At 42.1% G+C, this 15,972-nt stretch overlaps 1 protein-coding gene across 4 annotated transcripts in view; it reads right to left on the reverse strand.

The window, feature by feature from the left end:
• The window catches only part of prkar1b (protein kinase, cAMP-dependent, regulatory, type I, beta), a 65,023-nt gene that overhangs the window by 20,719 nt on the left and 28,332 nt on the right, over positions 1-15,972 (reverse strand). For all 4 annotated transcript variants that reach the window (XM_079642919.1, XM_079642921.1, XM_079642918.1 and 1 more), the window contains 2 exons: positions 4,618-4,679; positions 1,224-1,270 (listed from right to left, as the gene is read on the reverse strand). In XM_079642919.1, coding sequence (XP_079499045.1) covers positions 1,224-1,270; positions 4,618-4,679 — 109 coding nt within the window. The remainder of the gene's footprint in view (positions 1-1,223; positions 1,271-4,617; positions 4,680-15,972) is intronic.

The following is a 15,972-nucleotide window of genomic DNA, read 5'->3' on the forward strand; positions in this document are numbered from 1 at the left end:
CATTAATATTCAATGTCAGCCAATATGTCGCTACAGCTAGCTACAGAATTTTCCAACCGTACAGTCTAAGTAGAAAGGACAAACTTATGGTAAAAGTAAAAACTGTTACACCCAACTAGACCAGGCGGTTGCAGCACACTGCCTGGTTGGAAAAAGACAAGCCACAGACTGTGAGATTAGTGGTGAAAACAAAAACAATGTTTCCAAGAAAAAAGGTCTCCGTGGGAGTAAGATTATCACACACTCACTGATAACTAAGAAAGAAAGAAAAACATTCATGGAGGAAAAAGAGGAGAATATCGCGATAACAATTTGGAGGAAAAAACTTCAGACTAAACAGACAACACTTCATCAGGCCTAAATAAAAGGTCATTTCAATAAAAACGTGTTCAGTCTAATGGAGCTGAGGAGATATCATCCAGAGTGTGGAAATGATCAGCATTTTCCTTTACTAAATCTCCTATTTGTGTCTTGCCTAAATATAGCAATGGATATGCACACAGACAAACCATTATAACCCATTAGTGTTTTATTTGAATCTTAACATAACAAGCATTCATTTTTTCTAATCACAAAACATAATCTCAAAACAATGGAGGTCAATGCAAAACTGTTTGGTAAGAGTTAGATGTTATGAAGTCTTATAATCGCGGCACTATCTCAGTATCTGTAAACGTCCTTCTCTCTGTCTCTCAGGTGGGACGACTGTATCAGCACCCTCAGTTTGCCAACGTGCTTCTCTCCTCTTACCCACCTTGTCTGTGCTCACCGCTGTAAGCTGATAAGGTCACTTCCTGTTTAACTTTCCATCAGCTCCTGTTTAATCTCTCCACTTAACTCTATCGCTCTGCGTCAGGCTCGCTAAGACAAAAGGCGTCCTCAGTTTGGCTGACTTCTCAGTGCGCTGGACTCTCTAGCGCCATGTTCAGATTGCCATCGGAGTGGAACCACACTTTCAAGAGAACAAAACATGAGGGCAATCCAATACAGCTTGCCCGTTGTTAGAAGGAAACATTGTCTCAACATGTGGGGAGAAGGCTTGGTATCCCCAGAGTCAAAATCCTTCTCAGGTTACACCTTCCACAGGTGAATAAAAGCTCATATTGGCACGATGCATACTGGAATATCAATTTGTAATGATGGACTTTTAAGCTAATATAAAATATTCCTAAGAGAAATAAGTGTTTGTTTTATGTGTGTTTGTCTCCACATTGGCCACTTACGTCCACTTCACCTTGGTCAATCACATAGAAGTTGTCTCCTTCATCGCCTGGAAGGGAGAGACAAGGAGAAACACAAGAGTTTATGAGAGAGCCGGGGAAAAGCATGCAAATGACCTGAAGCCAGCAGGAAAGCTGCACTTCCTATTACTTCCACCTGCTGCTTAAGATCTTTAAGACTTTCTTTAAGGTTTTTTTTTTTAAACCTCTTGGGCTTACAAAGATTAAAATAATTTGTTAAACACTTGGAATACCAGTTTATGTGAATTTAAGAACAAAAATAATCCTGAAACTTCTACATAAACCCACACATACGTACATTTTCCCATACTCTCATCATCCTTTGTGTCAACATCCCTTCTCCTTAATAAGAGTTCTGGATTTATGGTCTTGCTATTATTTTTCTTTTGGTGGTTATTCATTACCCCTGAAAGCATCAGGGCAGACCCAGCGTCAAAGATGCAGCTTTCTCCTCCAGAATGCATATTTCACCGGGCCTGCCAATATTTCGGTGAAAAAGGGCTCTCGCCAGCAAACAGCAGCGCTTACAACCGCTGCTTGAGTAGCTTAATAGTTGAAACTCTGAAACAGAAGTGCTTGAGCATGCAGGGCAAAACCACCTGAGCACGAATTCAAGAGAATGATTCAGAGTTATATATGCAACAGACGTCAGCTGGTTTGAGACATTGCTAATGTACATAGAATATGAATAAAATAATTATATTGTTATAATCCTTTTGAGATGTTTCCTTTTCAAAACAGAAGAGGATTTTTTAAAGATTCATTAAAACCTAAAACTTGATGTTTTTAGAGCCTTTCCACTAGCAGGTGTGTCCATTGTTTGCTGTGTTTCCTCCATTTTCCAAGAGCTTGGTCTTTTGCTACTAATTTTTGAGTAGCTATCAAATGTGCATGGCTGACAACTCAAAATGTTGTCTGGTTGTCTGACTGGCTCCCTGTTGTGTCATTGACAGTGGCATGCTGTGCTCTCAAAGCGAACCCCAAACCCTTGAAGTGAGCCATGGGATCTTGTCCACTAAAAGCATCTAGTCTGGAGATAAGGCTGAAAAATGGTGAAGTGTTCCTTTAATTATGGTATCTGTTACATGGGGCTCAGGAAATGATGAAGAAGGACATACGAAAGCAATGTGAAGCTCTCCCAGCAGCTTCCTCCTACAATAAGACACACATGCAAACCCCATTCAGAGGTACAAGAGGGTGATGATGCATGAGTATACATGACACAAGTATGCGCGTGTATGCATTTTGTGAAGGTGTGTATGACTGTGTGCATTTGTTATCTTTTGTGTATTTTCACCTGAAGAGCTGAAAAGCTGAGAGCGCCCCGTGTGTAAAGTTCACAATAGTTCACACGGCTAATTAATACTGGCTAGAGAGTGCTCGTTAATCATAAAGCTCTACATGTCACACAAAACGCTCCTTGTCTGTCTGATGGTCTACACACACACACACACACACACACACACACACACACACACACACCCTGCTGCAACCTGGCCCTCTTTTATCTTCCTCTCTCTTTCATCTGATCTATCTCTCTTTCAATTCCTTCTCGCTCTGTCTTTCTTTTCTTCTACTCTTCCTGTCTTTTATCACTTTGGTGCTCAAGTCTTTGTTTTGCACCTTCCAATCCCCCTGTGCCTGAGAGTGCAGGCAAATATTTGATCAGAATGTACACACACACACACACACACACACACACACACACACACACACACACACACACACACACACACACACACACACACACACACACACACACACACACACACACACACACACACACACACACACACACACACACACACACACACACACACACACACACACACACACACACACACACACACACACACACACACACACACACACACACACACACACACACACACACACACACACACACACACACACAGGAATGTGTACTTAGTGTTGAACCGTGTCAACACAAGCTAATTGCCGTTAACAGTTAAGGTTCTTTGAGTTTGGTCAAAAGGAATACATGCGTTACATCCGTGGCCTGTAAGGTGTGTATTGTAGCCACAGTGCTGCATGGTGCACCATAAAGCTAGAAACTTCCATGTTTCAAAACTCTTATTTTGTAATCTGATAACTCAAATATTGATATATACATCAAATCTTACTATTAACAAATATCATCAATGGACCAATTGCTTACAACTGCAAAACTGGATATACTATGTTTCAGAAACATCAGATTAAATGTACTTGATAGACAATAAATGTCAATGAAAATACCTCCATACTCCATTTTGAATGTACATTTTCGCTCTGTTTAAATACCACTTGAGCCACAGAGTCGGCAACTCGTAGCTGTTTCTAAATACTGTGTGATAGGCGAATAGCAGGGGAGCTTCTTTTTTAAAGCTTTACAGTAGTCCAGACATCAGCAATGACATCAGCGGCAGCGCCATATATATTGTATACCACACTCTATGGTGTATATAACAATGGGCTGTCTGGGACTGGGGGCCCAGCAAAGTTAGCTAGACTTATTATCACCAAATTAGGACTGACCTACCCCTGGATGCTGTCTTAAGAGTAGGTGGGAGTGACAGAGCGGGTGTGTGTTCAAAAGCCTATAGTTTGCCTTCACTTAATGTCTAAAGAGAATGCGTAAGCGGGGCATGTTCGACAAGTCTAACCTATGTGCTTTCTGAGCAGGTGTGAAAACAGTATTATCGGAAATTGTCTGCGGTTGTCTGTGAGAATGTGTGTTTTCAGTGTTTTAAATATGTGATTAGGTCTGTGTCTGTGGTTGATAGCAGTTTGAGTGGGGGGTACAGGAAAAATACAGTCTGGCCCTGTGTTCAGCTCTGTGTTCCTTCAAAGTCCTGGGATGTCTAGAGCGAAGGCTTTGACGACTGTGGTTAGGCAGAAGAGGGACATGACATCTGGTGCAGACTAAGGGAATGTATTAGTGTGGCAAAGAGAGGAAAGGGGAGGGAACAAGGGAGTGATGGGACAAATACACTTGAGTGGCAGGGTAATACATGAATTGTTCAAGAAAAGGGCCCTATTTTCAAGGCAATATAACAACAAGAGCAGTCAACGATCTGATCATTTGGTGTTTCTTGACATTGGAATTCACTTTGCCAATCTGCATGGTAAGGCGAAGAAGAGGGAGAAGAGGCGCAATCAGGCAGGATATTCTTTCAAATGACGAAGCGTGAAGCACATTTTTTGTATTTAGTTTAAATATGTGTGTTCTACTTTAATTGTTTGTTAGTTTGTTTTTCTGTTAATCAGCAGATTTAAAATTATACTACTAGTCCGAGTTATTAGAAGGGTTTAGCAAAATCAAGGAAGAACAAAAGCAATTTTGGAGTACAGTAAATGGACCAGTTCCACATACCTTGCTGGATGACTGTTTCCCCTGCGATGTGGGTGACTGGGAACATGGCATCAAATATGTCACTGAAGGAGAGACAGACAGAGTTTGGAGGAAGAAAAGAGAAAAAGGGAGGGAGAACACAGTTAATACCAACATAGCTGCTATTATGGAGATTACACCACAGTCCCTGAGCATTGTTAACTTACTCACTCACACACAACAGTATGTGTGGAAGAAGAGCGGCATGATGGGAAAGGCAGAGAAGCCATCGTCCCTGTATATACTCTATCAGCTGCTAGCATAGCTGAAGAGACAGGCCTGAGAACTCTGGATGACCCCAACGCATAAACTTGCACTAAACGCATCCACCTGCATGTGTACACAACTGATTTCTTCATCATCATCATCATCCACATCCAAATAAACACCCACAACTATTTGTTAAAACAATCATAAGGAACAAATGTTTGCCAATAAGGACAGGGTTTAAACTAACAAATCATCAAGCTCAAAACCATAAGTTCTGTAGTTTTTGGCAAAGATATTATATTATACATATATATATATGTAGTGGTGTAAAAATAAACTTTTGTTTCAATCAAGAGATTAATACCATCAGATAAACATTGCAAAGCTGCAGGCTCGTTCTGTTTCTGCACATCGTATTAGTAGGCTACAGCACGGGGGCTTGAACACTTATATGCAGGAATCCTGAGGTCAAATTTAATACCTTTTAAGACCTTTTTTAAGACCCTTTCCATACATTTTAAGACCTCATCGTAACTTTGAGTTCTAACCGGTTACATTGGCGACACACTTTACCTCACATTTACTATATTGATTGTAAGATAGCACAACTAAACAGAGTGCAGACAGACTACTGAAGCCTCCTCTCCACATGAACTTCCACCTCTCTGTGAAGGTCAGGTTTAATGCAGTATGCTGCTTTGTTGCTTCTGTACTCTGTGCTCTCTCATTCCAGTAAAACTCCTCAGAAACCATTAGAAACCTGTATTTGACCAATAAACAAAACAATTGACAAAACTTTGAACTATGAAATATATTAAACTTTGGTGAGCTTCAGCGGGGTAATGCCATATAGGGAGCTCCCTCACAAATACCCAGGGGTTAAATTGGGCTGGGGCTGTCCGGGGCTAAGCCCTGGCACATAGGACGATGCTCTGATGTCATCACCCTCACAAATTTGTCATATGTTTACAAAAAACGATATATATGTTAAAGGTGGGGTATGTAAGTTTGAGAAACCGGCTCGAGATACACTTTTTGTTATATTCCATGGAATGCTCTTAACATCCCGATAGCAATGAATATCTAAAGTGCTTTGACAAAAAATCCATAAAAAAATGTCATCTGTGGAAGCCACCCTTTCTGTCAGCCTTCCATCTCGTGCACGCACAAATGTATCCCGTGCCCTCATTGGGCGTGCATTGCAGCAGTACTTCAATGACTCGCCAGCAACAGGCGGCCACTTTCATCATGGCAGAGTTAGGTTCAACATCGTCTACTGGTCGCAAAGAAAAAATGTAAGGGAGGCTGTGGCTCAGTGGATAGTGTGCTGCAGTTTGAACAAGGGGGTTGCAGGTTCAAGCCCCACTGCAGTCAGCATGTTGTTGTGTCCCTGGGCAAGACACTTCACCCCAAATTGCTCCTGTGGGGATTGTCCACAGTACTGAATGTATGTAAGTCGCTTTGGATAAAAGCGTCGAACAATTGACATGTAATGTAATGGAGCAAATTAAGAACAAAAATAAAGTGGAAACTAGGAGAAATCAAACCAGAGTCAATATCGGAGTTGCTTTGGCTGTGTAGTATTGCTAACCTAGATGTGTTTAGCTTTGCCTGATATGTAACGTTCCGGCAGCCTGCTCTCGCGGAGGAGGTGCTCTGTAAGGAAGTCTGAAGGAAGGGGCGGATTCTTTTTGGCTGTGTACTTTCACTTTTTAGTGCACTCGAGCCGGTTTCTGAAACTTACCTACCCCACCTTTAAGAATTTTCTCGTTCTTAATATAGACTATATTAGGATTGATATGTGTTGACTTGACTTTAAAATAGCAGATCTCTGTGACCGGATATAGTTTGGCTTAGACTCCGGCCCCACGGGGACGCATACGGTAAAACGCATACGCAAACGCAAACGCGTCTTCCGTTCACACGCATTCGATTCATTAATGTGTCCGTTCACACTAGACCGCTGGAAATGCTGGAAACGCTGTAGTACATATGCCAGGCCTGTAAGTGGCGCTGCTGCCGCCACAAAATACACCAAAAGCAGCGAAGAAGACCCCGGAGCATGGTTGCCCTTCTGTTTATTCTCCGCGGTGGACGGCGTATTCTCCTGCTGTATATCTATCAGGTAGTCCACCTGCAGATGAAAAACACCCACCTCTCCGCCTCTTCCAAGGAACGAGGGAACCGTGTGGCAGAGTTTTCGTTAAAAAAATGTTCCGCCGGTCAACATGTCCGTTAAAGTTTAAATCTTCCGTACAAAATTAGAAAAGTGCCGATCAGAGGTCTTCTTTGTTATTTATTGAGCTTTAAAATTGATAACGACTCTGTTCTCTGTATAATAATATTTAATAAACGGTGCCTGCCTCTCTTTTCCTCCCCCTCTTCTGACAGCCCAGCAGCAGCAGCAGGAGACGTGGGGAGAGGGAGGCGGGCTATTTCCTCTTTATCAGAAAATGATCATATAGGGCTTACACACGGAGCCGTTGGACCCCCAGAGCGTTGCGTATGCCGATCTACCCACCTTGGACCCCCCCCTCCCCCACAGAGCGGAGCAAGGCAACGAAACTTAAAATAAGAAGCAGCATTTTACGGCGCGCTCATAGGCGCGCTATGCATGGGGCCGCCTTGAGGGGGTTTACCGACATGTCGTTTCAGTAAATTAAAGGGTGTTTCATGTTGTCGTTGCTGTGGGACTTCTTAATACCTTGGAAAATGCCGTTTAATGCTTTTAATAGCCTTAATTTTCGCTAAATTGATTTATCAACTTTTAATACTTTTTAAGAACCCCGCGGACACACATAATCAAAGCCCGTATCTCTGAGTGTATCTTTTGAAAAAGGCGCTGAGAAAACAAACAAAATGATGGCTAAGCACTTAATTTCTGTTTCAGCCAGGCAGGGAAAGCGCCTGTTAGACTGTTCCTAATCAGGCCGTTTAAATGCATGAAGCCTCTGCAGATTAAAGTTCCACTGCTGCGATGTGTTGAGACAAGAGAAAAGTCTGTTTCCTTCCTCTCCGCCTTTCTGCCCGTCTTTCACCTTCAGGGTATATTTATCTATCTAATCAGTTGCATACCACCCGTCTTATAGAGAAATATAGAAAAAACAATAAGAGGGTCAGGCATATCAAAGACATACAAGACCTGCTGAGTGAATGTGGAGCAAGTTTGAGCCCGTTCCCAAACGATGTTTGTGTGTGCCACTGAATGTGTGTGTTTGCACAGATTGTGTCTCAGTATATATTACTTCTGAAAACACACAGGTTTGTAACAAATAATGTGCGGGTTTTGAATATTTCTTGGCTCATGGCAGAACACTAGACAGCAAGACACCTTGCTGCACACAACAGACATAAAAGTGTTGCTTTTCATGATCACCCGGTAAAGAAACGGCAGGTCAACAGATGTTGGAGAAGATCTGAGGATGTTATTGAGTGGTTTGGAAGTGAACGGACCCTGTTGGTATTTTTTTATGTGACAAGGAATAAAAAGCAGACTGAAGAAGGTGGATTTGAGCCAACAACAACCACAGGTAGGCCCAGTGCGATGCAGCTGGCCACTGACACACACACAAAAAACACAATTTCTCTTTGAAGTGTAAAGCACAGGCTCAAAGATGCACATGCACAAATGAGTTACTCTCAACACAACTTCCAATATATGCACGTGGTACTATGGTTGCAGCTAGTACACTGCATGTCAAAACACACACACACTTGGTAACACAACAACATATTTGAGCACATGCATTCATGAGGAAAACACGCAAACTGGCACTCTCATATGACAAACAAACACATTGGCTTTGATGAGGATTAGTCAGGGCAACATCTGCAAGAGTCTCTCAACTCTCCTCACATCTGTGACCACCTGCTCTCTGCATGGAGTCTGTTTAGTCAGGGACATGCTCACGTACTGTAACTAATAATGTGTAGAAAATCAGCATATACGAGTCACTTTCATGCAATGTTTCAATGCTATCTAACTCAAGACAGCTTGTTATTAGGCATGAGCTATTGTTGATGATACTGTTGATGATGATCATCACACACCAAGTATGCTCACCCTCCCTCTGACAGAGTGAATACTGTTTGTATTCAGAATCACAGCTAAACGAAGCTCCCTTCTCTTATGGTGTAGCTTGGACTAAATAAAACATGAACATGGTCTCCAAGATGTCACCCAAAGGACTTTGAAGAGCCGTTATGAAGATCAAAGTGAGCGGCTTTGGTCATCGCCATCTTGGCAGTAATGCCACCCTCTAACTCCCAGCTTTCCAAAATATGGGCAATGTTGGATGACTATGAGGCGGGCCAGAGTGGCGCAGCTGTTAGTATGAATAGTATATAAATTCACCACCCGTACAAGCTGTAGAGTTTACTGCTTTCTAAGGTAGAAAAGGGTTTAACTGATCTTGGATAAAATGTAACCAAGTTGTTTTTAAGACAATGTTAAATGTCACCTAGTAAATGTTTGCATGACTGGCACAGAATGGCATTGTACGTGGTCAGTACCGTTGGCAGCTGGTTCAGTCAGTATCAGTGCAGACTTGCTGTTGTAGGGTTTTACAGCCCACACCCAATCCCCGCTTATTTATTTGGAATGATCCAGTTCCTCTACACTAAAACGGAGTTGATGGGGATAGGGAGATGGCGTAGTGGCCGGATTGCAATTGGGCCACAGTCATAGCGAGGGGATCAAAGACGAGCTAACCCGTGGTAAGGTAATTACCCTTGACCACCTCCCTCTCTCCAAGCCCTGCCTCTCGCTGAATGCATCGATGAGCTCAACAATGACACTTATGCAGGTAATTACTTCCCCTCGTCTCTACCTGTCTCTCTTTCCCTTTCTTCATCCCCAACTTCCTCCCTGTCTACTCTCTATCACTTTTTCTCTTCCTCTCCCCTCTCAATTACCCCTTTCTTCCCTCTAATTCTCTCACAGGCCCACCTATTTCTCTCATCTCTTGGTCTATCACCCCCTCCCTCCCTGTCCCAGATGAAGTGATTAATCTTGTCCTTTCCGCTACCTGTAGACCCTCTGACCTTATTTAAAGGTAGAGCCCCCCCCCTCAACAATGGATGTGTTGTTCTGATAGAGACAGAGAGAGAGAGAGAGAGAGAGAGAGAGAGAGAGAGAGGGACCCTGCAGACTAAGGGAAGTTCACCTCAACCCTCAGGAGGGAGAATAGGCTTGTGTCATGGTTCAGATATGTGGAAATACTTCCCTGCGACAAATGTACACATGCATGTAAGAACGTACACCGAAAAATATAACACATACATATAATGCTATTCTAATCTAAGTGGTTATTATCCCGTGCACACACACAGTCCATATACGTACATGTGTGATGTGTAGTGCGTTGCTTGGATGGGTCTGTTTGGATCTAGAGAAAATGATACCGTTTTGAATAATGCTAGGGAAGCAGCAGAGACTGGTGAAGCAAAAAATATGATTAAAATCAAAATGAATACAACGAGACAAAAAAGACACCTTTATGCAAATAAACTGTGCTTTTTTGCAATGAGATTAACCAAGGAACAGGGGAAATGTATAGCTGCCAGGTCAGGTTGCAGGTCAGATTTGACAACACATCGAGTGCATACAGACATGTTTGTGTGTGTTTTTGCAGGAAGGAATGGAAAAGCTTATGTGCGCCTTCACTCTCTTTTACATACAAGCACGCAAATATGCAGCAACAGCCTATTATTGTTCTCAAACAGCCATAAAACTGTGGTTAGCTTGGGGGATTTCAGTCATTAATTAAATAAACTCAGGCCTGCTTGTTGTAGCTGGATTGCTTGTTGTTCTTAGTTGGCGAAGACTGCCTTTCCCCATCACCTCTCCCCTTCTTGCTGTTAATCTCTCCTACAACACAGCTGTTTATTTGTTCAGCAGCAGACGACTTATCGCTTACATTACTACCTCAACACACAGCAGCGCCATTATGCCATTAACACCAAGGGTCTCTTAAACAGTGCAGCATGCCGCCATGTCTTTGTTTAACTTAATGGGCCGCAGAATGTTGAGTTACACAAGCCCTTAATGGTGCACCCATCCAGAATGCTCACTCGTCTGGATTGAAGACGTTTTGCAATAACCCAAACAATCAACAACTGCACCACGTATTGGAACTTCCCCGCCCTCCAAGTTTGTTCTTGGCAGTGATTCGCCACTGGTTTGGCTGGCACAGCGTTCATACCGTAAGAGCTTGAAGGATTATATACACAACCACAGTTGATAGTAATTCGGATTACTGATTCTGGCAAATCAGAACAATAGTCTTTGTTTTAAAACTCTCCACAATATTGTATAAGAACTGGCTTAGGGACAACAAATCTACACTTGATTTGTGTTATAAATGTACATTTTGAAGGCTTGTCAAAGGCAGCAGGGTGACATGGTGATTCTTTAGTAGATTTCAGAAGTTTAATCAAATAAATTAACAACAAGGGCTGCCTGACTCTGATCTCCCTGTAGATGCAGTAGAGGGAAAAACCAATCAACATTATAACATTATACAAGGGTGAAAAGATCCATCAAAGGGCCAAATTATATACAAATATAAAAAAGGTTAAAAACGCTTCATTCCTTATTAATCATGATCTGCTCTTAGAGACATTTTACAACCCTTAGGACTCCAATGTAATAATGAGTAAGCTATGAGATAGATATGCAGATGATATTATGTTTCCAGGAGTCCTGCCGGCTGATTGACTTTGTAATGTTTGACAGAAACTATTCTGCATACTAACTGAAGCCTACATAGAGTTTAAAGCTCTGGGAGGACTGCATTGTGTATACTATCATCACATTTTCCTTAAGTGGCACGTTGCTATGAAAAACATGTATTGGTTTTTGTAAGGCTGCCAGGTGAAGAGTTGTGATTAGTCAGCATAATGTTTAAATCACAAGTGAACTCACAGAAAAGGATCAAAACATACATTACGTTTTCACTGATGATGTAACTGAATTGTTTACTAGCCTGTTGTGTGACTCATTATGTGTATATCACAGTAAGATGGAAAACAGCTTTACGAGGCTGACTAAGTGGATTACAGTTTAATGTCCAGAGTTTAAAGTTGAGCACAATCAGCCAAAGTTACTCACAGAGAACAACCAACCCACCCCACTGAGCTGTGTTGCTGTGGACACAATGACAGCTCTTTTTTTAAACCATCTAATTACATAAACACATAAGCACATACACACTCACATGCAGACACACATACAATGCTGACAATGGGCAGTAGTATGACAGTGAGTAAGAGAGAGAAGGAGGAGAGGGGAAGGAGGTATAATTATACAGTGCTGAAGCTTTCAGGGAGGATATTTATGACATCAAAGCTCTTGGCACGTGCCCTGTGTTTCCCCAGAGGCATAGCAAAGAACGGAGGGACCAGGTCATGCCAGCTGCTGCCCATTTCTTCACATCAGCCTCCAAACTTTAGAAACAATGCGTGTTGTGTCCAATTTTATGAAGACACACCACAAAGGTCCCCTTTGACGAAGAACAAACATCAGGGGTCCACTTTAAAAACTATGTAGCCGAGGTTAAACAATAGAATCGGCAACACACTTCATAAAACAACAGCTATATTGGTTTAAGCTGGTGCCAAATGGAAAGAACACCCTTTTGTTTTAATCTTTTGTTATTCTGAGATTTAAATTCCTATTAACCTGCGTTTAAATGTCTTGTGGTTAACAGACGTATGCGCTTTTTCTTGTTAAACTTAACAATTATTATAGCACGTGTTACTGACAGACACAATGACACATGTTTCACATCGAGAAGACACATTTTAAACCTTATCATAGTTTCCTTTTGACTTTTACCGTAGATATAAAAACTCTACATTTCCCCACTGCTCTTGGTTGAGCTTCTTTTAAAATGATTTTACAGGGTCCTAGTCTTTGTCTGGGCTGGTGTGAACTTGCCTATGCCGAACACAGGGGTGGTCCTGGAGGTTTACAGGTGGACATAACAGTTTACGGCTGGTGGCAAAGACCACTTACAGATGGTCAACAATGTTGGAGGGAAGAGGAGAAAGAGACGCCTCATTTCTCCAACACTCAACTGGCCTTTTCCCTGTCCGCCCTTGGCTTTGGTCTATGGGGCTCTGATCACATACAAAAGCTTAAAGAAAAACAAAGCGGTCTTTTAAGTTACAATGGATCATTGCACACTGTAAAACGTTTTTTGAGAATATATTGGAAGTGTGTGTCAGACTGATATTTCTTTCTTGAATCTAAGGTCTAATAGTGAGATAATGTAGGCATAGTGGAGATCTAAAGAGTTCTAGTTAGAAAAGGCAGTGTGATTAAATGGTGAAACTTATATTTAAAACCAACAGAGGGCAGGCAGCATGCTGTGTTAAAACCACACACCTGGCCCTGGTGGGTTTATAAGGGGTGTAAACTTGGTGTAAACTTCTGTTGCTTCAAAGTGTAGATATATGTCTCAATATGTGTGCGGCGCAGTAGAGGAGCACATGGGCCAATCTGGTGATCTGTGTGAACACTGCTGATGTCTAATCTCTACATTCATATTCAAATGCAGTGTTGAGGTGCGTATCTTTCCTACATTTTGTGTTGAGAGAAGACTTTCTTTCTGCCGCTACTTTTAATTGAACTATTCACATCTTACACTGCACTGTAACTTTTATTCATGTACCTGTCTTATTCATGTTGTATTATCTTTGCTTTTTAATGTTTGTAATGTGTTTTATGTTCTTAATGTCTTTCATTTTTGTAAGGCACTTTGAATAGCCTTGTGTTGAAAAGTGCTATATAAATAAACCTGCCTTGCCTTGCATTGACTATGTCCAAATCTATAATCTATACTGTCTAATCTATATTATTGACCTATAGTACACTGTTGAGATGTCCCTTTCTTTACTCGAACATACTGGAGGACTGATTCAGAAGAATTCGACACATAAATCCATGAGCCTGTGTTGCTGTGGTAAAGGCTAATGTGTTAATGGTCACGGTGATTCAAACAAACATAAGCAATTACTTGCATAACAGAGAAGAATGGAAATACCGACTGACACAGTAGCTTTCCTGAAACCTTTGAGCCTAATTGAAGCAGCAGTCGTCAGATAAAATATCAGAATGAACTACCACTGAACTGGCTCTGGCACCTTGGACTCCACTAGCCTGCCAATGCCAACTTCATGAGAGGGCAATCCGGCCTTATCACCTCCTTACCATAACTAGTACCTACCTAGAGCATCAGAGCTTTCCTCACACTGTTGTGTTGATGGCATGGCAATGGGAGGGTTTGGAATAGAAATAGAAATAGAACAAACACACACACACACACACACACACACACACACACACACACACACACACACACACACACACACAGACAGACAGACAGACAGACAGACAGACAGACAGACAGACAGACAGACAGACAGACAGACAGACAGACAGACAGACAGACAGACAGACAGACAGACAGACAGACAGACAGACAGACAGAGTTCATGGCAGTGGAAGAAAGGACCAGTCTGAGGAGTAAAACAGTGAGAAGAGAAGGAGTGGTTGATAGGAGGATGTGAGGAGAAATGAGGATGTGTTACAGGGCGGAGAACAACCACCAATACTTTGACGGGATCTTGACTGTAAATATATGCCTCATCAGGATCTTTGATGTCTAAAATCATAGGATTATTGTATGCCACTTCAGAGAACAGCTGAATCATTTTCCGAGCAAAGTAACGATAATACAGTAAGGTTATCTAAGGTTACTTGTGGGCAAATATCACATGTATTTTTCTGCTTCTCGCATACTCATGTCTATAAACAATTGAGCTGTATTAAGAAAGAGGATTACATACTACTTACTAAAACGTTCGGCTTAGTCCCAAACTACATTGCTGGCATTATGGTGCAATGTATAGAGATTCCCTGCTTTCCACCTTCCAGACTGCTGTTTAGTGTGACATGGCTGTTTTACAGGCCTACCTGATGATCCGACACACACCACCTGCTGAAGCAGCCATGATGTCAGCCTTGAAACATCACAAACATGTCCAACCCTGCAGTCACTACCATTCTTTCCTCTCCCTTTCCTTCCTTTTCCATTCCCTTTATTGCATTCGGTCAGTTTAAAGATTAAGCTGATATGCTATTCTGTTAACACTAAAATGTGTTTTTCCTCTGTTTACTCTTAACTTATTTCCTTGTCTTGTCTGTTTAGAGTAAACTTCAGTCCCAAACATTTTCACACATTTCCTAATGCCCTCTGTCTCCGATGTTTGTTGCCCCAGGACAGGAAAAAGCGAGCTCTTCCTCCACTTAGAGAAAAAAGTGGTCAGGCTGAATCAGGCGCTGACAGGACTAAGCCTCTACCTCTCTGAAGTGTCTACAGAGGAAGTGTCACTGGAATGAGGGAAAGAGACACAGAGAAAGAGAGAGACTCTAAGAGAAAGGTATCCTCTTTCCCACAGATAGATAAAACAGTAATTCCACTGAATGCACAAAATATATATCATACGCAGATTAAAAAAACCTTTACTTTGTGTACAGGTGCCAAGAGTTCTGATCTTCCCACCTTGCCTCTTTAACTCTCTCTCTCTCTCAAACACACACACACACACACACACACACACACACACACACACACACACACACACACACACACACACACACACACACACACACACACACACACACACACACACACACACACACACACACACACACACACACACACACACACACACACACACACACACACACACACACACACACACACACACACACACACACACACACACACACACACACACACACACACACACACACACACACACACACACACACACACACACACTCACACACATATCCTGACACGTCGCTAAACATCAGAAAGATGCCGCTGTCCCGCGGGCATGTCTTTTTCTCTCCCACGCCCTTCCCTCCCTCCCTCCCTCATTCCCATCTCACAGAAGACAAGCCCTAGAACAAGATAAGCATTTGAGAAGCAGATCGGGACACAAATTGTCTTTTGTTGGGGTTTAAACCTGAGAGGTGTTTACACAACACGGCACATTATGCATGCACGCTCAAACACATAGGTATATACACTGAATTTGAGACGGAGAGCATGC

The sequence above is a fragment of the Notothenia rossii genome, assembly GCF_949606895.1.
Source record: "Notothenia rossii genome assembly, chromosome: 8".
Taxonomy (NCBI): Eukaryota; Metazoa; Chordata; class Actinopteri; order Perciformes; family Nototheniidae; genus Notothenia; species Notothenia rossii.